Source organism: Dermacentor albipictus, chromosome 10 (assembly GCF_038994185.2).
Source record: "Dermacentor albipictus isolate Rhodes 1998 colony chromosome 10, USDA_Dalb.pri_finalv2, whole genome shotgun sequence".
In the NCBI taxonomy this organism is placed as follows: Eukaryota; Metazoa; Arthropoda; class Arachnida; order Ixodida; family Ixodidae; genus Dermacentor; species Dermacentor albipictus.
Genome location: NC_091830.1, coordinates 64,544,425 through 64,567,364, shown reverse-complemented (window position 1 = coordinate 64,567,364; position 22,940 = coordinate 64,544,425). Strand labels below are relative to the sequence as shown.

Genomic DNA, 22,940 nt, shown 5'->3' with positions numbered 1-22,940 from the left:
AAAAATGGCTGTGGCTTAGATAAGGTTAAGCCCAGGATGCGAAGCATACTAGCCTTTATTTTAGTTGTTGAACCACTGTTTAGCCTGGTGAACTGCTGTTGCTTGGCTATATTTGGTTCGGCTAGACGAAGAAACAACTCATGCATTACTGCTTCGCCTTCAAGAGTGGAACGCGATAGCGTTCCCGTCGACCCGCCAAGGGGTGTAAGACAATGGGCTACAGGGCAGCGACTACGCGCCCCGCATTGGACGCGGTGAGCGTCGAGCAAAGCAGCGTTCGGCGCGGCAACGGAATGTGCGCCTGAGCAAGAGACGCACGCCTTAGAAACAGCTCGTTTCTAAGGCAACACCGCACTCACTAGAGGCGCTTTTGTACCGCTTTGAAGCATCGTACTCGTGGCTCAGTGGTAGCGTCTCCGTCCCACACTCCGGAGACCCTGGTTCGATTCCCACCCAGCCCGTCTTGCAAGAGTTGAGCCAAAGCCACTTCTCCTCTGTCGTGACGTCACGGTGTCACGTGGTTTCATGGCGACACCGCCGCGTCTGAGGAGCTGGGTTGAGCCCTCGTAATATGCTTCGCATAAAATAAGTGATTACGAGCGAATATGAGTGAAAATACGCGAAATCGTAGTAGTACGACAGTGCGGAGACGTCAAAATCCCCTACGAGAGGACACTCTATCGTTCCTATTGCACTTATTAGTCGAGTCGAAGCCGGCCCCCTCCCTCCCGCGCTGCCTCCCCGCTTTCCTCCATATATGGCGCGCGAGATTGAGCCGCGATCGCCAGCTCCGCTGCGCGCCGTATCTCGAAAGAGGTCTGAAGACGGCTCATACCTTGGTGCGCGCTGTTTTAACGCGATAGCGTTAAGGAGCTCGTGTCGCAGAAAAGCCGGTGTCGTCGGCGTCGGTGTTTGCGGCGTTGACCGTGAGCGATAAATCACGGCAGGCGCTTCATAAATAAAAAGCAACTTCCAAGATTGGCCCGGTGGGAATCGAACCAGGGTCTCCGGAGTGTGAGACGGAGACGCTACCACTCAGCCACGAGTTCGATGCTTCCAAGCGGTGCAAACGCGCCTCTAGTGAATGCGGTGTTGCCTTCGAAACGAGCCGTGGAAAGTTATACTGCGTTGTATATCGGTAATTATGAACATGTAACGTACAGAAGTCACAATTCCACGAGTTGCGAAAAGCGTTTCCGCTGCATTTCTTCTGCGCTTTCCGCACACGCAGAGCCATCTTGCGGCAAACACAGAAGACCCCCTCCTCTCAATGTACGGCGCTGCCCCGACAGGAGGCGCGCCGCGCGCGCATTGGGACCGCTGCCAGGCGCGTCGCGGGACTCCCTCTCCCCTGACGACGCTTCGCCGTGCTCCCGGTCCTTTCTTTAGATTACTATCTATCTCTCTGCCCGCGCCGATCGCGACGTTTGGCTGGCGTAGATCGTTTCCCCTCCGAGACACCGAGTTCTTTGGTTCGTTCCGTTCGCTCAGGCGCACGTTTCGTTGCCGCGCCGAACGCTGCGTTGCTCGACGCTCACCGCGTGATAGGTGGGCGCTAAGTCCGATGCGGGGCGCATCGTAAGTGATCGCTGTGCCGTAGCGCATTCTCTTATACCCCTTGGCGGGTCGACGGGAACGCTGTCGCGTCCCACTCTTGAAGGCGAAGCTTAAGCGTCCTCCAATTTTTCTCGCCGCTGTTTGCGTTGAAGCCCATAGAACGCTCAAAGGTCACTTCGCACGCTGCTACTGCCGAGCTTGCTCACGCAAGCGTTTTAACAGCGAGTGTTCGCAGTCATCGAGTTTGATGTGTTCGTGTTTGCCTGTGCGCGCTGACACCATGCTTGTTAATTCAGTTAGTGAATGTTTCCAAGTTTACAGGACCAATAAAACTACTATCCTTTCTTCGTATAACTCTCTACTAATTTTAATATAGCTGCCTTTCAGGCGAAACTGGGATGTTTTATGCGTTAGTATTGTGGCGTTAGCCGAGAAATGAAGGAGGCAGGCCACCAATAAATAGCCAACGTTTAGTTGCAGTGGTTTGCACTGCGTCGACGAGGTCTTCCGAGGTGTTCGACCTCGAAGACCTCGTCCTAGTTGTCGGCGGCCAGCGCGTCGTCTGCTGCGCGGCGAGTTCGCAGCTGCTACCAGATGCTGCACTATCTCACATCAGTGAGTTGCTCGATTCACATGCGAAATTGAGTAAACAGACATCTTTCAAGACGGCCGCCGTTGCCTCCGCAGAACCTCTCCCGAAATTAACCCCTGAAACCAATTCCTGCCTACGACTAAGTTTCTCCCAAACTAGCCAATGGTGTGCATGTTTACTCAATCTACGGTAAAATACGTTTGACAGCACCCTTTTATTGAAATGAAGAAAAACATTCACTTCTGACACTGTTCTTTTGACCCCGATGATCGAATCTCACAAGCCAAACAGTCCTGGCCTTTGTGACCGGCTAGACACCTGGCGCGACATGCGTTCACCATACAGCGCACTTGCGAGCGGAACTCATGGCCATGCCTGGCGCGCAGCCGAAGGCAGTCGTGAACTTGGCGAAGTTCATTAGCGGGATGTTGATCCGAAGCCTGGCAGGCATCTCGCCAAACTTGAGTTTACGTATCCAGACATCGCGGTTCGGATTGTCGCACAGTCCCACGGCGTAGAGGATGAAGAACAGCTGTTCCATGTCGAACTGGTTCTCGTCCACGGAGATCTTGAGCCTGTGGGCCCCGTCTTTCGACATGAGTACCTTCATGTACATGTCGTGAAGCGGACCGATGACGGCGTTGTCTGCGATGTTCTCTTCCAGCCTCATCTTGGCTTCAAAGTTGTCCCCAATGAGATCTCGTATCTCGACGTAGTACTGGTCCTGGAAGCACAGCTCCAGCTGCGAGAACTTGCTAATCTCGTCAGAGTTCCACCAAGTGGCCACTGCGAGGTTGTGGTCCACGGAGGCACCGCGCCGATCCACGGCCCCGAACATGCCTCGTAAGACTTCAGCTAGGACAAGTGGGAATAGTATCGGGTCGATGCTCTTGCTGATGTCGTTGAGGAAGGCAATGTTTGCGTGTGGAATGAAGAGCACGTTGCGGCCAAAGAAGTACTCTTGTCCTGGTGTAAGGGCTGTGTGGTCGTATCTCGCGTCGAGGTCGTCTTTGGGAGGCTTGGTCTCCCAGTAGACGTTCATAGTGCTAGCCTGAAGGTCACGAAAGCTCTCGACGAGGTGACTTGGGTCCAACGGCTGAGCGTTGAAGTTGTAGTAGCTCGCGATGGTGTTGATGTCGTCTGAGCTGCCCAGGAAGATGAAACGCATGTTTTCGATCTTGTCGACGCCAATTCCGATCGCTGAACGGTCCAGCCACGAAGAAGAGGAAAGGAGGCGATCCGTCATGCTACTCTTGAGCTGGACTTCGAGGCTGTTCATGCTGTAGTCATAGTGCTTCAAAAGCAGTGTGGAGTTGTTCTTGCTGAAAGTCATCCGGCCGAAAAAACGCATGCCGTGCTTGTAGAGTCGTTCTAGTAAGTGCATGCAAGCCTGGAGCCGGTCCGGAACGAACTCCAAGTAGTCGTCATGACTCAGGCGCAGCAACGGGCTGGCAACTTTGGCCAGAAGCGGGGACATGTGCACAACGAGGCGGTAGCCCAGGTAGTTCAGAAGAGTCAATGTATCTGTCTCATTAAGGATGGCGGCCAGCTTACTGATGTACTCATTGTTCATGACGGCCACTTGTTTGTCGTTGTCAAACGTCTCGATGTCTTGAAAAAGGATCGTAAGGTACTCCTTCCAGTCCCACTTTCCCTTGCGGTCAAGTTGTCCGACGCGCTTGAGCCTGTCCGGGAAATCGACGAAATGTGGTGCACCGATTACGCTTTGGAGTTTCTTCTCGAGAAAGGCTATCGCTTCCGCCTGTTCCGATACGTCTTGCTTCTTGTCGAGGAGCGACAACGCGAGAGCTACCTTCTCAGTGAAGTTCTCCGGCGATTCGTCGAGGTGCGCCAGGTTGTATCTTTTGAGAGTGAGGCTCGGCGCGTCCATGTGAACCGTGTAGCCGCGATCGTCCTCGAAAGATTTACGCAGGAAAACTCTGGCGAAAGCGAAGACGCCGAGGTCGCGATCAACGAACGCGGAGATGGTGACGATGTTGGCACCGCGCGGAGCCTTCTTGTACGGCCAGCTGCCGAGGTTATACTCCTGCAGAAGGCTGCGGAGCGACGTGAGGTTCTTGTCGTTCTTCTCTTCGGACTGGCACTTTGGCAGCAGCGAGATGGCTTGATGTAGGAACACGCCCGGGTACTTATGGTAGCGTTCTTCGTTCTCTTTGAGGTACTGTCGGAAGAACTTCTCGACGTCCATCATCATCATGCCGGCCGTTCGCTCACGGTAGGCCCTCGACTGCACCTCCAAGTCCCGCGACATCCAGTGCCTAGAGCACACGTACGCGTAGAAGTCAGAGCACGGGTTGACGCTCGAGTTTAGCCTGCCTCGAAGGTAGTTCTCTGCCCAGACGCACACGTCGCTCCGGCAGCTGGATTCGGTCAGCAGCAGCTTGATCTCGTGCCTGCCGAGGTGCCGGCTGTCGGCGCCGATTAGGATGCTGCCGTCGCCGGTCTCCGAGCCGTTGCCGCCGCGCCACATCATCGCCATGGAGTTGTTAAACAGCGCCATGATGGCCCCTCCCGCTTGCAGCTTGTAGGAGGTGACGGCGACGCCCACGATGACTATGAGGAGACCCGCGCTGCACACGACCACGTACGGCAGCCGGCTGGGGGAGCGGGCCGCCGGGACCTGCGGCGGCGACCGGGCCCGGGCAGTCGAGCATCTGGGCTCTGGCGGCGGCGACGCCGAGCCCGACAGCTCCTCCGACCGCGAGGAGTCCGCGACGCTGGCCTCCCCGCCGTCGTACCCCTCGAAGTCGTCGCCGCGACGGAGACTGGCGGCAACAACGGACATGGCGGCGCGGTGCCTTGGGTGGCTGACCGCGGCGCCGGCGATTCTTCTTCTGTGGCTCGCGCCACCACCGCGCGCAGAGGGCGTGCGATTTGACTTGTTCTTGCGTCCAAACAAAGGCGGACACCCACTATCCTAGGGACTAGCTGACGAGGAAGTATAGGCGTATGTGTATTTATTACATGTGTATTTATTATGATGATGAAAATTTTCTTTCTGTGACTAAGGAAAGGTTCCTTCTCCCTCTTGCTGCTGTTTTCGTTTACATATGGCGCTGTAAGAGTTGGGATCGGGCATGAAATAGGTTAGTAGCTTGCCCGTGCTCTCGTCCGACTGTCGTCCGAGACAGCTGTTAAGCCTCAACGGTTTATTGCGCCGGTCGCGCGCTGAAGACGATGACGCTGGCCATGATGATGAATATATACAGATGAAGAAGATGAAGGGGTAATATAATACTCACACAGTTTCGCACGCGCGTGAAATGAGCCAACCTGGCCGCTGGTTATGGCGGGAAACACCGTATGAAAGGTTTAAACGCGAAACATGCACAATCTTTGTGGAACGGCAGCGGCCGTCCAAAGTCGGAACAACTGGAGTGACACGATAGTTAACTGGAGAAGTCTGTTCTCGAACAATGTGGGGCCCGTTAAAACGGGACTGAAATTTCTCGCACAATCCAGGAGCGCGGGCTGAGATCCGCAGTAACACTTCGTCTCCATTGTGGATGGAAACGACACGGTGAGATGCATCATAGCGAATTTGGCGGTCTTGTTGACTGGCGTCGGTGTTGAGGCGGTCACGTTGGCGACACCGGGCAACGCGCGAAATGAACTGCTCACACGCTGATGTGGGCGCAGGCACGGGGACACCCAAGAAAGAAGGGTCGAGGATAGTTAGCGGTTCTGAAAGCAGTGGGCAGACAGGTTTGGCCAAGGCTTCCCTGGCAGGCCTTGTGTTTACACACCTTCCAACTACGCGCGTGGGCTTCGTCACTTCGGTCAAGTTCATAAGGTGCACCATTTTGTGACGTCTAAATGAAATCTAACATCTCCCGCTGAATTGCAACACTAGTTACTATATTCCCTCGGAGCAGAAAAAAATTGCAAATGAAGAAACATGGATGTCACATTGACGAGACTACGATTTCGTGTCCCACCCCTAAATTTATTTATTTACTATTTATTTATTTCACTATTCACAGGCCCCAAAAGGGCGTTACAGAGGGTATGGGCACAATGAATAAGATGAATATGAGTACAAATGAATAGGTGAGATTGAGCGACCCGTTGAAGACAAAGTTTAGCACTGAGTTGGTTTTAAAAACATTATCTAAACCCGACTGTAGAATAAGAGTAAATAGGTTAATAGAACTTTTAATTACAGTAGCGAGTCGTTGATATATATCAGGAATAGTAACGGGCCCAAGAGCCATGAGGAACACCTGGCATCACACTACAGGGCGGGGATGCAGAATCATTGGCTATTACAGTCTGGGTGTGGTTGGTTAGGAAGCATTCGATCCCTTTCAGAACATAAATTAGGTTCAGTATGCATTAAGAGTGCTAATTTCAAGAAGCAGCAAATAATGAGACGTCCACCGATCTGGTCTATGTGTCATTTCTCCTTAGTAAGTTTTGGGTCAAATTAGAAGCGATTGAACACTGCTTACTGGGCTGCGGATGTTCATTCTCTTACCTGAGGGAAATGTCCTCGCAAATTGCAGTGCGACAGCTCATCCTGCCCTTGAGCCCTCCTGCGCGACTGCTTTGGGCTCTACTGTGCTGGTACACTCACGCAGGGATGGACGCCTCGTTATGGAGAACTGAGATAGAGAAAGAGATTTGAATTTCCAATCGATTTTATTGTTAATTGCATCGCCAATTTGATTCCTCGCTCGCCGTGTTTCATATATCGTGATATTATTCCCTTTAATGCTACCAGAATAAATGATAATACAACTATCTCCATATATTTCACTCGCTTTCACCTATACGTCATAATTTAATATTTCTAAATTTATATCCCGAAAGCCAGTGCGGCTGAGTCTCACTATGTTTGCATTTCTTCAACAAAATCGGCGATGTTGGGGTATCACACTTGCCTCCTTGAAAGAGCTCAGCACCGCACTACGTACGTGCTTCTGAAAGCAGTTTGTAAATAGATCCTCACTTTCCCGGACTGTGAACGGTATTACATACACCAACTAAGAACGAGAAGAAAGGGGGTTAACCATGGGGCCCGATTTTCATTAATCAGATCATGAGACGCCAACTAAGAAAGACACCAAGGAAAATATAAGGGAAATTACTTGTACTCACTAACTGAATATAATAAATGATAAATTAATGGCAGTGAAAGTGGATGAAAAAACAACTTTCCGCGGATGGGGAATGATCCCACGCCTTCGCATTACGCGTGCTATGCTCTAACCAATTGGACTACCGCGGTGCCATCCACTTTCTTGGCTATATATGTGTTACTAGAAGAACTAACCTTGGGAGTGTTAGCCAGCGCCACCAATCACAAACATTGGCGGCGGAAGTGGAACATCCCTTTGCAGCAGGCGTCACGAGTACGTGATCTTTCTGGGTGAAGACAACTGGTCAGAAAGACCCGAAAGATGACGTACTCGCGAAGTGAGTGGCAGAAAGGATGTTCCACATCCGCCGCCAAGGCTTGTGAGTAGTGGCGCTGGCTAACACTCCCAAGGTTAGTTCTAGTAGTGATTACATAAATACTCAAGAGAGTGGGTGGAGAAACCGCGCCGAAATTGGGATAACGTCAAATTTCTGACACTGGAAGATGACAAAGATAACAGCATTGTTGAAAGCCTGATATTACTCGGTTTGTATGCAATTCGGAGATTACGAACTGACTACGTCCTAGCTTTAAGAAAACGCGAAACCTGCGTGGACGCACTTTTGCGATGCTTTTGCATGTGCGCTGTTGGGTGGCGAAGAAGGCTTTAGCTAGAGATGGCAGGTGTGGCAAAAGCGTCTGCAGCAAAGACGGGTACTTAAATGATGTGCGATTCCCTCTGTGTGTGTGTTAGAAAAGCTGCAAAGAAAAATAACGCTGGTACCTGCTATGTTAAAAAAAAAGTAAGGAAGGCGCGGAGTAATAATAATAAAAAAAAAGCCGCGGTAGCTCACTTGGTTAGAGCATAGCACGCGTAATGCGAAGACGTGGGATCGTTCCCCACCTGCGGCAAATTTTTTTCATCCACTTTCACTGCCATTAATTTATCATTTCTTCAATTCAATCAGTAAGTACAAATATTTTCCCCTGTGTTTTCCTCTGTGTCTTTGTTAGTTGGCTTCTCACGATATGAAACACCTTCCGCATGACATTTACGTAAGCGTCATTTTTAAAAAATCAAACAGGCCCTGCTCAAACATCATCATTGACTTTAGTGAGAAACCACAATATATTCTTTCGGTTCAACATCTAGAGGTCTATTTTCTAGAATATTCTTAATTGATTCGGACTGAAAATTTCACTTTTCAAACATACCTGCTCAAAAGATACTTATAAGGACAACATCGTCAACAGAACATGTAAACGTTTGTTTAGGGTGTGGGGTTGAGCTGGTACTAAACCTTGCATTGACAGATTTCCAAGCAACCCGACATCCCACACCTAGGCGAAAGGGATTCAAGAGCTGTAAAACATATTGGGAATGCAAGTTTGTGTAGCTTGTATTTACTAAACAAGTAAGCCTAGTGTACTGTACCCTCGGCGGGATTCGAACCCGCAATCCCCGGTTTAGGAGACCGATGCCTTATCCGTTAGGCCACGAGGGCGAACGTTCTAGCAACCGCTACGGACCGCCAAGACAGACAAAAAAATCCCATAACGCATAACTTTTGTACGATTGTGAACAGGTGGATTGCCGTGCAAATTTTATGGCAAAAATTTTCAACCGAATTCAGAAAAGCCCTCGACCGCCGCGGCCGCCGCTCCCGAATGCATCGCAAGCAGCGAAAGTCACCCAACCGCACCAGCGACCAGACAAGTAGCGCCATCTATGAATCCATTTCGAAACTCCGCCATGATATGCGCCCGCTTGGCACGTTGCCGATTTTTGACGTTGCTGTTACCCTGCTGCTGGCCTGTCCACCGTGCTCCTTGCAACTGCCGTACTGAGAATTATCACTGTTTCTACTGCCTCATCGTGGCGATAATTCGGCGCAGATGCAAGGGGTGAAGAATGCTTGTCCAGACAGCACCGAGAAAAGTGCACCTACGACGTCTGTACCGGTTCCAAGGTGGGTACTGCAACAGGCGTAGCCGAAGTATCGAGAGTTTCGCGCCAAAATGAGTTTGGCGGGAAGTTTGATGGGCAGTTTGAATCGGACTGAGCGGGCGTGTAGGTGGCTAGTGATGACCTAGTTCTTGAGTAAATATTTTCTTTCTTTTTTTGTCAGCACGGAATGTGAGCACAGCGTCGCCGTATCTTCGTAACGTCAGCGACGCCAAAATTGTTCATAGATTGTTCCATGTGCATACGACGTTTAAGAACTCTCCGTTTATGCACTCCTTCCTTTCCTTCAGATAATTTTCTTGTTTTGGATAAGCTAGATTGTCGGCACAGAAATATGACATCCAGCGAGAGGGAGAGAGAGAGAGGTCATGTTTACTTCATAGGTTCGTCTTTACCTAGATCCTCATCTGTTCTTACTTGAGGCAGTTTTACAGCGAAGCTGTTAGGCTCTAGTTGGTGGACACTTTTCTTGTCAGCATTCGTCAGCAAAAATGTCAGCAAATGTGATTATAATTGTACGGTCACTCGAGGCAAATTTTTGCCATCAGCGTCATGTTCCGTACAGACGGTTTATAGCGCCGTGGCATGGACGCTGCCATGTTTGAACACTTGACCGCGCCGCCATTAAGTGCCTCCTTGGCTTCCCGAAGCGGACGACGTTCTGTGCAACGCAGAAAAGTGCCGTTTTCGCTTTCTGGGGGAATTATTATGCGCCAGTAATGCAAAACTTTCAACTGAAAGCGCGAACGGAACATTAGTTCAATATGATAATTTACACATGATCTCACCTTAGCCTGATGGAGGTGAGCGGATAATTGAAGTCGGCGCGCGTGCGTTTTCTGAGAAAGCGATACGAGATTGCGCGAGCCTCACTCACTCACTCACTCACTCACTCACTCACTCACTCGCTCGCTCGCTCACTCACTCACTCACTCACTCACTCACTCACTCACTCACTCACTCACTCACTCACTCGCTCGCTCGCTCGCTCACTCACTCACTCACTCACTCACTCACTCACTCACTCACTCACTCACTCACTCACTCACTCACTCACTCACTCACTCACTCACTCACTCACTCGCTCGCTCGCTCAATAAATAAATAAATGAATAAATATATCAATCAATCAATTCTTTTTTACATTCATTACATCACCTGCACATAACGAGCGTGAGGACAAAAACGAAAAGCTGCTAAGTAGCAGCTTGAGATATGTCTATCATATATCTCCTTGAAAAAGACAAGTCCACTTGTCGAAACGTTGGCTCACGCTTTCACCTTGTTCCCATTTTGCTCACGCCTTGAATTTCCATATCTCGCCTTGCCGCTGCTTTCCTTCTATGTCTCCTTTGTTTTCCTTGGTAAGATCTGGTGTCTCTTACCCCTTCAGAACTATGTAAACCGTCACGACGGTGGCTATGTGCGAGGAGCATGTGGGATATACGGTTTTCTGTGCCATTAAATGTGTACTTCTTGTTTCCGCTGCCTCAAGGTATTGAGCCCAACGTGACTCGGGTGTTTTGCATTTCTATGAAACTCCAGTCGGTCAAGAACAGCTCTTTTTCTTTTTTTTGGCTTTACGCGCTCATGATACAATTCGCAGCGTTACCGTTTTAATTCGCGCACTTGCCACAACACAGGAAAATTTTCTGAGTTTATTATCATTGTTCTTCTGAGTTTATTATTGTTCGTTCTGAGTTTATTATCATTGTTCTATGTACAATCCACTGCGATTACGCGCACGTAAACGCAGTGGTCTTCACAGTCGTGCCAACTGTTAAACTTTTCCTGTTATTGTAGTGCATATCGTGTTCTGTTCTACCCCTCTTTTCTGTAGTGCCTACGGGCGTTTAACAGACAGACAGACGGCGGACGGGTGGGCGGGCGTACGGACGGACGGACGGATAGAAAGAAAGAAAGAAAGAAAGAACGAAAGAAAGAAGTGGAGAAAAATAAGTGATTACGAGCGAATATGAGTGAAAATACGCGAAATCGTAGTAGTACGACAGTGCGGAGACGTCAAAATCCCCTACGAGAGGACACTCTATCGTTCCTATTGCACTTATTAGTCGAGTCGAAGCCGGCCCCCTCCCTTCCGTGCTGCCTCCCCGCTTTCCTCCATATATGGCGCGCGAGATTGAGCCGCGATCGCCAGCTCCCCTTGCGCGCGGTCGCGAAATGCGCAGTTGCTGCCGGAGCACAACGCCGCCCCTCCCATCCCCCCATGCACGGCCATTCGCGCGACGGAGGACGGCGCGTTTGCTCTCCGCTTTCTTCCCTCGCGCGGGCGAGATTGAGCCGCGATTGTCGGCTTTCTTCGCGCGCCTTCAAGCTACAGCCATAGATATTACGGCGCGCGCGACCGCTGCGCGCCGTATCTCGAAAGAGGTCTGAAGACGGCTCATACCTTGGTGCGCGCTGTTTTAACGCGATAGCGTTAAGGAGCTCGTGTCGCAGAAAAGCCGGTGTCGTCGGCGTCGGTGTCGGCGTTTGCGGCGTTGACCGTGAGCGATAAATCACGGCAGGCGCTTCATAAATAAAAAGCAACTTCCAAGATTGGCCCGGTGGGAATCGAACCAGGGTCTCCGGAGTGTGAGACGGAGACGCTACCACTCAGCCACGAGTTCGATGCTTCCAAGCGGTGCAAACGCGCCTCTAGTGAATGCGGTGTTGCCTTCGAAACGAGCCGTGGAAAGTTATACAGCGTTGTATATCGGTAATTATGAACATGTAACGTACAGAAGTCACAATTCCACGAGTTGCGAAATGCGTTTCCGCTGCATTTCTTCTGCGCTTTCCGCACACGCAGAGCCATCTTGCGGCAAACACAGAAGACCCCCTCCTCTCAATGTACGGCGCTGCCCCGACAGGAGGCGCGCCGCGCGCGCATTGGGACCGCTGCCAGGCGCGTCGCGGGACTCCCTCTCCCCTGACGACGCTTCGCCGTGCTCCCGGTCCTTTCTTTAGATTACTAGAGACGTTTAGCTTGTACGCTAATCCGGTAAACGGGAGCGGTTTGGGCGGGTTACCGGATGGTCGTGGCGTAAACGTGAGTGGTGAAGCCGCCTGGTGCTGTAGAGCTCAACCAGACAAACGCATAGCTAAAACTGCAGTAACTCACCATATCCTGCTTCGCCACTCGTGCAAATTTTTGGTAGCGGCGTAATTGTGAACACGATTACGCCACTGTCGAATATTTACCCCAGCAGGTAAGCAGAATACAGTAATTAGCTCTGTGGTTGTGTGGTTGAGCTTTGCGCCACCAGCTGGCGCCACCGATCGGGCCGCTCACCTTTACGCCCCCGCTAAACCGGAAAACCGCCCGCGATTTCCCGGATACCGGACGCGCTAAAAGCCCCTACTATCTCTGCCCGTGCCGATCGCGACGTTTGGCTGGCGTAGATCGTTTCCCCTCCGAGACACCGAGTTCTTTGGTTCGTTCCGTTCGCTCAGGCGCACGTTTCGTTGCCGCGCCGAACGCTGCGTTGCTCGACGCTCACCGCGTGATAGGTGGGCGCTAAGTCCGATGCGGGGCGCATCGTAAGTGATCGCTGTGCCGTAGCGCATTCTCTTATACCCCTTGGCGGGTCGACGGGAACGCTGTCGCGTCCCACTCTTGAAGGCGAAGCTTAAGCGTCCTCCAATTTTTCTCGCCGCTGTTTGCGTTGAAGCCCATAGACAGCGCAAAGGTCACTTCGCACGCTGCTACTGGCGAGCTTGCTCACGCAAGCGTTTTAACAGCGAATGTTCGCAGTCATCGAGTTTGATGTGTTCGTGTTTGCCTGTGCGCGCTGACACCATGCTTGTTAATTCAGTTAGTGAATGTTTCCAAGTTTACAGGACCAATAAAACTACTATCCTTTCTTCGTATAACTCTCTACTAATTTTAATATAGCTGCCTTTCAGGCGAAACTGGGATGTTTTATGCATTAGTATTGTGGCGTTAGCCGAGAAATGAAGGAGGCAGGCCACCAATAAATAGCCAACGTTTAGTTGCAGTGGTTTGCACTGCGTCGACGAGGTCTTCCGAGGTGTTCGACCTCGAAGACCTCGTCCTAGTTGTCGGCGGCCAGCGCGTCGTCTGCTGCGCGGCGAGTTCGCAGCTGCTACCAGATGCTGCACTATCTCACATCAGTGAGTTGCTCGATTCACATGCGAAATTGAGTAAACAGACATCTTTCAAGACGGCCGCCGTTGCCTCCGCAGAACCTCTCCCGAAATTAACCCCTGAAATCAATTCCTGCCTACGACTAAGTTTCTCCCAAACTAGCCAATGGTGTGCATGTTTACTCAATCTACGGTAAAATCCGTTTGAGAGCACCCTTTTATTCAATGAAAAAAGAAAATCAATCACTTCTGACACTTTTCTTTTGGCCCCGATGATCCAGTATCACAAGCCAAAACAGTCCTGGCTTAGTGACCGGTTAAATGCCTGGAGCGACACGAGTTCACCAGACAGCGCACTTGCGAGCGGGGCTCATGGCCATGCCTGGAGCGCAGCCGAAGGCAGTCGTGAACTTGGCGAAGTTCATTAGCGGGATGTTGATCCGAAGCCTGCCAGGCATCTCGCCAAACTTGAGTTTACGTATCCAGACATCGCGGTTCGGATTGTCGCACAGTCCCACGGCGTAGAGGATGAAGAACAGCTGTTCCATGTCGAACTGGTTCTCGTCCACGGAGATCTTGAGCCTGTGGGCCCCGTCTTTCGACATGAGTACCTTCATGTACATGTCGTGAAGCGGACCGATGACGGCGTTGTCTGCGATGTTCTCTTCCAGCCTCATCTTGGCTTCAAAGTTGTCCCCAATGAGATCTCGTATCTCGACGTAGTACTGGTCCTGGAAGCAAAGCTCCAGCTGCGAGAACTTGCTAATCTCGTCAGAGTTCCACCAAGTGGCCACTGCGAGGTTGTGGTCCACGGAGGCGCCGCGCCGATCCACGGCCCCGAACATGCCTCGTAAGACTTCAGCTAGGACAAGTGGGAATAGTATCGGGTCGATGCTCTTGCTGATGTCGTTGAGGAAGGCAATGTTTGCGTGTGGAATGAAGAGCACGTTGCGGCCAAAGAAGTACTCTTGTCCTGGTGTAAGGGCTGTGTGGTCGTATCTCGCGTCGAGGTCGTCTTTGGGAGGCTTGGTCTCCCAGTAGACGTTCATAGTGCTAGCCTGAAGGTCACGAAAGCTCTCGACGAGGTGACTTGGGTCCAACGGCTGAGCGTTGAAGTTGTAGTAGCTCGCGACGGTGTTGATGTCGTCTGAGCTGCCCAGGAAGATGAAACGCATGTTTTCGATCTTGTCGACGCCAATTCCGATCGCTGAACGGTCCAGCCACGAAGAAGAGGAAAGGAGGCGATCCGTCATGCTACTCTTGAGCTGGACTTCGAGGCTGTTCATGCTGTAGTCATAGTGCTTCAAAAGCAGTGTGGAGTTGTTCTTGCTGAAAGTCATCCGGCCGAAAAAACGCATGCCGTGCTTGTAGAGTCGTTCTAGTAAGTGCATGCAAGCCTGGAGCCGGTCCGGAACGAACTCCAAGTAGTCGTCATGACTCAGGCGCAGCAACGGGCTGGCAACTTTGGCCAGAAGCGGGGACATGTGCACAACGAGGCGGTAGCCCAGGTAGTTCAGAAGAGTCAATGTATCTGTCTCATTAAGGATGGCGGCCAGCTTACTGATGTACTCATTGTTCATGACGGCCACTTGTTTGTCGTTGTCAAACGTCTCGATGTCTTGAAAAAGGATCGTAAGGTACTCCTTCCAGTCCCACTTTCCCTTGCGATCAAGTTGTCCGACGCGCTTGAGCCTGTCCGGGAAATCGACGAAATGTGGTGCACCGATTACGCTTTGGAGTTTCTTCTCGAGAAAGGCTATCGCTTCCGCCTGTTCCGATACGTCTTGCTTCTTGTCGAGGAGCGACAACGCGAGAGCTACCTTCTCAGTGAAGTTCTCCGGCGATTCGTCGAGGTGCGCCAGGTTGTATCTTTTGAGAGTGAGGCTCGGCGCGTCCATGTGAACCGTGTAGCCGCGATCGTCCTCGAAAGATTTACGCAGGAAAACTCTGGCGAAAGCGAAGACGCCGAGGTCGCGATCAACGAACGCCGATATGGCGACGATGTTGGCACCGCGCGGAGCCTTCTTGTACGGCCAGGTGCCGAGGTTATACTCCTGCAGAAGACTGCGGAGCGACGTGAGGTTCTTGTCGTTCTTCTCTTCGGACTGGCACTTTGGCAGCAGTGAGATGGCTTGATGCAGGAACACGCCCGGGTACTTATGGTAGCGTTCTTCGTTCTCCTTGAGGTACTGTCGGAAGAACTTCTCGACGTCCATCATCATCATGCCGGCCGTTCGCTCACGGTAGGCCCTCGACTGCACCTCCAAGTCCCGCGACATCCAGTGCCTAGAGCACACGTACGCGTAGAAGTCGGAGCACGGGTTGACGCTCGAGTTCAGCCTGCCTCGAAGGTAGTTCTCTGCCCAGACGCACACGTCGCTCCGGCAGCTGGATTCGGTCAGCAGCAGCTTGATCTCGTGCCTGCCGAGGTGCCGGCTGTCCGCGCCGATTAGGATGCTGCCGTCGCCGGTCTCCGAGCCGTTGCCGCCGCGCCACATCATCGCCATGGAGTTCTTAAACAGCGCCATGATGGCCCCTCCCGCTTGCAGCTTGTAGGAGGTGACGGCGACGCCCACGATGACCATGAGGAGACCCACGCTGCACACGACCACGTACGGCAGCCGGCTAGGGGAGCGGGCCGCCGGGACCTGCGGCGGCGACCGTGCCCGGGCAGTCGAGCATCTGGGCTCTGGCGGCGGCGACGCCGAGCCCGACAGCTCCTCCGACCGCGAGGAGTCCGCGACGCTGGCCTCCCCGCCGTCGTACCCCTGGAAGTCGTCGCCGTGGCGCAGACTGGCGGCAACAACGGACATGACGGCACGGTACCTTGGCTGGCTGACCGTGGCACCGGCGATTCTTCTTCTGTGGCTCGCGCGACCGCCGCGCGCAGATGGCGCGCGATGTGTTCTTGTTCTTGCGTTCGAACACAGGCGGACACCCACTATACGGGGCACTGACCAAGAAGTATAGGCGGTTTCACATGTGTATTTATTAGGATGATGACAAAAATTTTCTTGCTTTTGGCTAAATAAAGGTGGCTTCTCTCTCTTGCTGCTGTCGTTGTTTTCATTACGTATGGCGAAGCTTGACGTTAAGTATTGCTTGGTATTTGCACCATGGCGGGGGATAGACCAATAAGTGGGTGGAATTAGACGCAGGAGGGGAGATAAAACTTGCGAGAGAAGGTAAACGAGGGTAAGGTGGTGATCGTACAAAATATATTAAAGTGCAACAACGTTCGAGAAGTGATTTTACAGATGAAGCTAAAAATTTCCCTGATATTCTTGATTTTGAGAGGCGGACAATCTCTCAGATAAAGCGTTTGTAGTATATTTGGTAGCTGTAATCAGGGTACTGAAACGGAATTCAACCGAGGAAGAGGAGGAGGAATAAACGTTTATTGCGCGAAACAGCGAGAAAGCGTTCTTTCTTCGCCCTATAGGCGGGCGGCTCTCTCAGCACAGGAAGCCTTTGGCCAATGCGGCGGCCCGTGCTCAGTTCTCCAGGATTCGCTGATCCTCCAGGCTCGGTGGCGTTAACATTGCCTCCAAAGTTTCGTCGATACCTTGTAGCAATTCTGAAGCTTCATCTTGAATGCTCTCCTCGCGGCGTGGTCGCACCAACACCCCGTGTTTTACGGTGTCCTGCACAACACAGAATCCGCATATATATGATAATTGTGTGGGGTGCATCCGGTGCGTGATAATTCCATGGACGTGTGTATTCATTCGCAGTCTGCGGGGGGCTCCTCTGCGGCTTCTTCCTTGCTTAATTTTGGTTGTGGTAGTGGGTATTGGCTTCGCAAACACCAAACACCTAGCACTCCCCTTTAAGAATGGTTTGACAACGAGAATGCGCGTTTTTTGTATTGCCGAACAACCGTTTGCTTAACTTCTGACACGAGTTTTTCATTGCTAAGGCGTGCAACTACTTCGCGTCTAATTATGTTATTATCCTTTGCTTTTTTCGAAAATGATTAAAAAAAAGAATATTTTTATTAAGACTTGATGCATCTACATATTGTATGTCGATGACCTAACTGGTACATGACTTGGAAAAACGAAGAGCGCTAAAAATGAGGCCAAACGAAAACAAGACAGCTCCCTATTGCGTGTCTTGTTTACAGTCCAGGAAACAGTGCAGGTATCCGTTGTTTTCCAGCCAGATTTTCTAGTGAGTAGTACGGCCACGGCTACGTACGGAAGAGGGCGGATGCTATTTTGCAAGTCGCCTATCACCCAATAGCGCTTTCGGCGTTGTAGGCATGGTATATTTTTCTACACTTAAATATACAGGAACGAAGCTTTGTGATATAATACTTCGATGGCACCGTATATGATGCAAGTTTCAGTCACCTTCAGTGACCTGTTGTCGGCATTATTTGAAGAGATCTTTGCAAGTAACTTGCGATCATGTTATTGTAGTCACACGCGACTCATATTGTTATGTGAACACACTCGGGAATCGATGAGGCAGACAGTCCGAAGCAGGGCTGCTTCCCGTTTAGAGGACGTTGTGAAAATTACGGCAGTAAAATTAGGGCCAGTAGCTCTGAGACATTTGAAAGTGACGTGTCTTCTGACAGCCATCGATTCTGGAGACGTTTAGTTAAACCCTTTCAAGCGGACAAGTCAAGTGCACTTATGGGGAGTGCAGTTCGGGACTTTGAGTGACACTTTCGGCTACGCGGTGCTAAACGGGAAAACAGAGTGCACTCGCACTAAAACAAGATGGCGACAGACTAAAACCATGTTTTTTGAAGAGGTGGATTACAATACAAAAAACATATAGAAAGCGATTGCTTTAGTTGTATCATAAATAAAAAAAATACAATCGTAATCTATATTTGCTCAACAAAGAACGCAAGTATTTTTATCATAAGAGTGTTGCAAGTCAAGGCCGGCCAAGACGAATTCCTAGTCAATCCAAGATGGTGGCGTGCGACGAGGCGGCATTTGATCCTGCTAGAACAGAATATCAGCGAGTTATGCTCTCATTATTTTGCTAAAAGCGGTTCTAATCTAGAATTAACTTCTCTGTCCTTTTTCTATGCATTATATTTTGTACGGCTGAAACCGCTGGCGGCGAGGCTACGCACCACTCGACCCGCAAAGTGCGTTCAGTGAACGCACTCCGAGCGGAGTGCACTATTCTGCGAGTACACTCAGCTTGCAACGTTTAGATTTGGGAAAGCGCACTTAAAACCGAGTACCCTCTCCGTAAGTGCACTTATAAGTTGCCCGCTTGACAGGGGTATTAGAATAGGCTCTTCACATCAAACATCACGTGTTTCAACGGGATAGGTGAGCTTCAGCCAAGCGACTAGCCACGGCCGTCTGGTAACGAGATCTCTTCTTGACGCATAAATGCGTCGAGAAATTTTTTACCAGAAATGAGAAGCTCTTCGACGACACGAAGGCCTGGCAGAGAGCAACAATGCCCCCAAGTTTTATGCACGCGCTCGTCCCATCTTTCTCTGTGTGTCGAATTTTAAGCGCTGATCGCCCCCTCAGCAGTTACGGTTAACATGATCCGCTATGATGTAGAGACGCGCCATGAGTAGGGTCGCAATGTTCAGAGCATGGGAGAGGGAATCGCCCGCATGGGCGATTCCCTCTCCCATGCTGGCCGGGCCTGTGCGCTTCACTCATTTCTGCCGAGGTGCTATGGATGTCAAGCTTGAGGAGTGTCCTGGTCGAGGTCATAGTGAGAAGTACTAATGCGCTCCTGATTGCTCTTCTACCCGCCGTGGTTTCTCAATGGCAATGGTGTTAGGCTGCTGAGCACGAGGTCGCGGGATCGAATCCCGGCCACGGCGGTCGCATTTCGAATGGGGCGAAATGCGAAAACACCCGTGTACTTAGATTTAGGTGCACGTTAAAGAACCCCAGGGGGTCAAAATTTCAGGAGTCCTCCACTGCGGCGTGCCTCATAATTAGAAAGTGGTTTTGGCACGTAAAACCCCATAATTTTTTTATTGCTCTTCTGATGATAATATCGAGTTTTTACATTTCTATGATTTTATCGCCTGCCACAGCCAAATATTTTATTTATGTCCACTGCAACACGAAGGCCTCTCCCAGCGATCTCCAATTATCCCTGTCTTGCACTATCTGATTCCAAGTTATGTCTGCTAATTTCGTCGCAACACCTAATTCTTTGCCGTCCTCCACTGCGCTTATCTTCCGTTGGCACCTATTCTGTAACGCTGACAGACCGTAGGCCATCTGCCCTAAGTATTACATGAACCGCCCGTGCAGCTACGTTTTTTTCTTCTTAATGCCAGCTATGATATTGGTTGCGTCCGTTTGCACTCTAATCCAGACCAATTAGTAGCAGCGTACCGAGACAAAAAATTGGCTGAAGGCTTAGCTTGGTTAAGCCTGGAAGATTGCGAAAGCAATACCCTTGGCTGCGCCTTGGTTCGGCTTATGGTGTGGACATGCTTGCCCTTTGTTAAACTTTCGGCTATACAATATTGGTTGCGTCCGTTTGCACTCTAGTCCACACCAATTAGTGGGAGCATACCGAGACACAAAGGTACATTTCTGACAGAAATGGGCAGACAGGTTTGGCTAAGGCTTCCCTGGCAGGCTTTGTGTTTACACACCTTCCAAATATGCGCGTGGGCTTCGTCACTTCGGTCAAGTTCCTAAGGTACACCCTTTTGTGACGTCTAAATCAAATCTAACATCTCCCACTGAATTGCATCACTAGTTACCATATTCCCTCGGAGCAGAAAAATATCGTAAAACAAGAAACATGGATGTCACATTGACGAGACCACGATGTCGTGTCCCACCCCTAAATTTATTTATTTATTATTTATTTATTTCACTATTCGCAGGACCCAACAGGGCGTTACAGAGGGGGGTGGACACAATGGATAAGGAAAAATTGAGTACAAATGAATTGGTGAGTTTGAGCGACCCCTAGAAGAGAGGTCGCTCAAACTCATCTACTCACCCATTTAAACTCACCTATACATTCAAGACGTGGGATCGTTCCCCACCTGTGGCAAATTGTTTTTCCATCAACTTTCGCTGCCATTAATTTATCGTTTCTTCATTTCAATTAGTATGTACAAGTAATTTCCCCTGTATTTTCCTTTGTGTCTTTGTTTGTTGGCTTCTCAGGATACGATACACCTTCCGAATGATATTTATGTAAGTGTCATTTAAAAAAAATCAAACAGGCCCTGCTCAAACATCATAATTAACTTTGTTGTGAAATCACAAAATATTCTTTCGGTTCGACATCTAGAGGTCTATTTTCTAGAATATTCTTACTGGATGCGGACTGAAAATTTCACTTTTCAAACATACCTGCTCAAAAGATTATAAGGACGAGATAGTCAACAGAACATGTGAACATTTGTTTTGGATGTGGATTGAAGGGACATTACAACTTACAAATACAGATTTCCAAGCAACCCCACATCCCACACCTCGGAGAGGTTTCAAGAGCTGTAAGATATCTTCGAAATGCAAGTTCCCTAGCTTGTTTTTACAAAACAATTCAGCCTAGGTGACTATACCCTCGGCGGGATTCGAACCCGCAATCCCCGGTGTAGGAGACCGATGCCTTATCCGTTAGGCCACGAGGGCGATCGTTTCGGAGGTCACTACGGGCCGGCAAGACAGACAAAAAAATCACATAATGCATAACCGCTGTAAAATGTTGAACAGGTGGATTCCCGGGCAAATTTGATGGCAAAGAGTTTGCACCGAATTCAGAAAAGCCCTCGACCGTCGCTGCCGCCGCTCCCGAATGGATCGCAAACAGCGCAAGCCGCCCAGCCGGACCAGCGACAGGACAGGTACCGCCATCTATGAATTCATTTCGAAACTCCGCCATGCTACGCGACCGCATGGCCCGTTGCCGATTTGAGACGTTGCTGTTACCCTGCTGCTGGCCTGTCCACCGTGCTCCTTGCAACCGCCGTACTGAGAATCATCATTGTTTCTACTGCCTCATTGTGGCGATAATTCGGCGCAGATGCAAGCGGACAAGAATGCTTGTCGAGACAGCATCGAGAAAAGTGCACCTAGGACGTCTGTACCGGTTCGAAGGTGGGTACTGACTGCAACAGGCCTGGCCGAAGTATCGCGAGTTTCGCGCCAAAATGAGCTTGGTGCGCAGTTTGAATCGGACTGAAGGCCAAGTTATAGTCCGGCGTTCTCGGCGCGCCAGGCCGCGGCAGGCGAAGTCGGATACGCTGCGCTAGCGACGCCAGGGGTGCAAGAAATTTGCTTCCTCTAGAGTTCGGCGTGCGCGCGCAGCTCGAGCCTGGCGCCATCTGTGCGTCCGGGAGCGCAACTTCGCCGCGGCGAACAGCTGTTTACATGGCGCATGCGCGTCGTTCGGGTAGCGCGCGCGCTTCTCGTTCCGCGCGCTGTTTGTGCGCTGAAATGAAAACTTTTGCGGGATGGCGTTAACTTGTCCTGACAGCCAGAAAAAAAAACATAAGGTTTTACGTGCGAAAACCACTTTCTTTCTGACCTGGGCTTCTTCAACGTGTACCTAAATCTAAGCACTCGGGTGTTTTTCGCATTTCGCCCCCATCGAAATGCGGCCGCCGTGCCTGATAGCCAGAACATCGCACTCATATTGCTAGTACTTCGGCTACGTCAAAAACAGAAGCGGACCATGTATGTACATGCGAAAGCTATTCGACAAGCGCCCTCAACTCGGCGACTACCACCAGCTAGTACAGGAGCTGCGAAATGCAGCTTACCTGTGGCGAGACCACACTGCTTTCGTATAGCTTCCCACGCGTTGTTCTTGCGCTCTGTGTCGCGGTGGTCCATGCGTTTCACATCGTATACACATGGAAGGTTGCAAATCGCTTCAAGCAGGCGTCCTCACTCGCGCTGTCATCCCACACGGATGTTCAAAACACCACAGCCGCACTGTCAGTACGCGCACCGCAGGCCGCCATTCTGCCTTCTGCTCGCTGCCGCTGCAGCGCGCAGTGCATTCTGGTCTAGCGGCAGCCGCGTGAAATAGAACACGCTCTATGTCCGCGCCGGCGGCGTTGTGCTCGCCAAGCGCGCCTAAGCACGCCGGCTACGCCGTGACGCCGGACTGTAGAGTGGGCGCTTTTCACCGACGTCACTTAACCGCGCCGCGCGTGGCCGCGCGCGCGCGTTACGCCGGACTATATCTTGCCCTTGAGCGACCATGTAAGTGGCTCGTGATGATCTAATTTTTGAGTTTGGCGGCCGGTTTGAATCGGACTGAGCGGGCGTGTAAGTGGCTCGTGATGACCTAGTTGTTATTAGTAAATAGATTTTTTTTCTTTTTTTCTCAGCACGGAATGTGAGCAAAGCGTCGCCGTATCTCTGTGACGTCAGCGGCGCCAAAATTGTTCATAGGTTTTTTTCTATGTGCATACGACGTTTAACTTGTCTTTTGTGCATTACTTCCTTTCCTTCGGAAAGTTTTCTTGTTTTGGATAAACTGGATTGTCGGCAGAGGTATGTGGCATCCAGAGAGTTTGCAAGAGGGAGAGAGAAAGGTCATGATTACTTCATATATTCGTCTTAGCCCCGATCCTCATGTGTTCCAGCATGAGGCAGTTTTACAGGGAAGCCGTTATCCTCTAGTTGGTC

At 50.8% G+C, this 22,940-nt stretch overlaps 2 protein-coding genes and 2 non-coding genes across 6 annotated transcripts in view; 1 reads left to right on the top strand and 3 right to left on the bottom strand.

Annotated features, from left to right (window-relative positions):
* The window catches only part of LOC135904182 (telomerase reverse transcriptase-like), a 62,670-nt gene that overhangs the window by 19,911 nt on the left and 19,819 nt on the right, over positions 1–22,940 (top strand). Inside the window, exon 1 of one of the 3 annotated variants that reach the window (XM_065434810.1) lies at positions 9,022–9,220. The exons of 1 other annotated variant lie outside the window; for it this stretch is intronic. In XM_065434810.1, the coding sequence (XP_065290882.1) occupies positions 9,147–9,220 (74 nt within the window). In that variant the 5' untranslated portion in view covers positions 9,022–9,146. Of the gene's footprint in view, positions 1–9,021; positions 9,221–21,067; positions 21,399–22,940 lie in introns of those variants that run through there. One more of the 3 variants, XM_065434811.2, reaches the window with a different exon arrangement.
* Positions 8,683–8,755, bottom strand: TRNAR-CCU (transfer RNA arginine (anticodon CCU)). The gene has a single exon. It is a non-coding gene; the product is annotated as a tRNA-Arg (tRNA).
* LOC139051038 (neprilysin-2-like) lies at positions 13,526–16,220 on the bottom strand. The gene has a single exon (XM_070528070.1). The coding sequence runs from the start codon at positions 16,137–16,139 to the stop codon at positions 13,668–13,670; it is 2,472 nt and encodes an 823-aa protein (XP_070384171.1). The 5' UTR covers positions 16,140–16,220; the 3' UTR covers positions 13,526–13,667.
* Positions 20,861–20,933, bottom strand: TRNAR-CCU (transfer RNA arginine (anticodon CCU)). The gene has a single exon. It is a non-coding gene; the product is annotated as a tRNA-Arg (tRNA).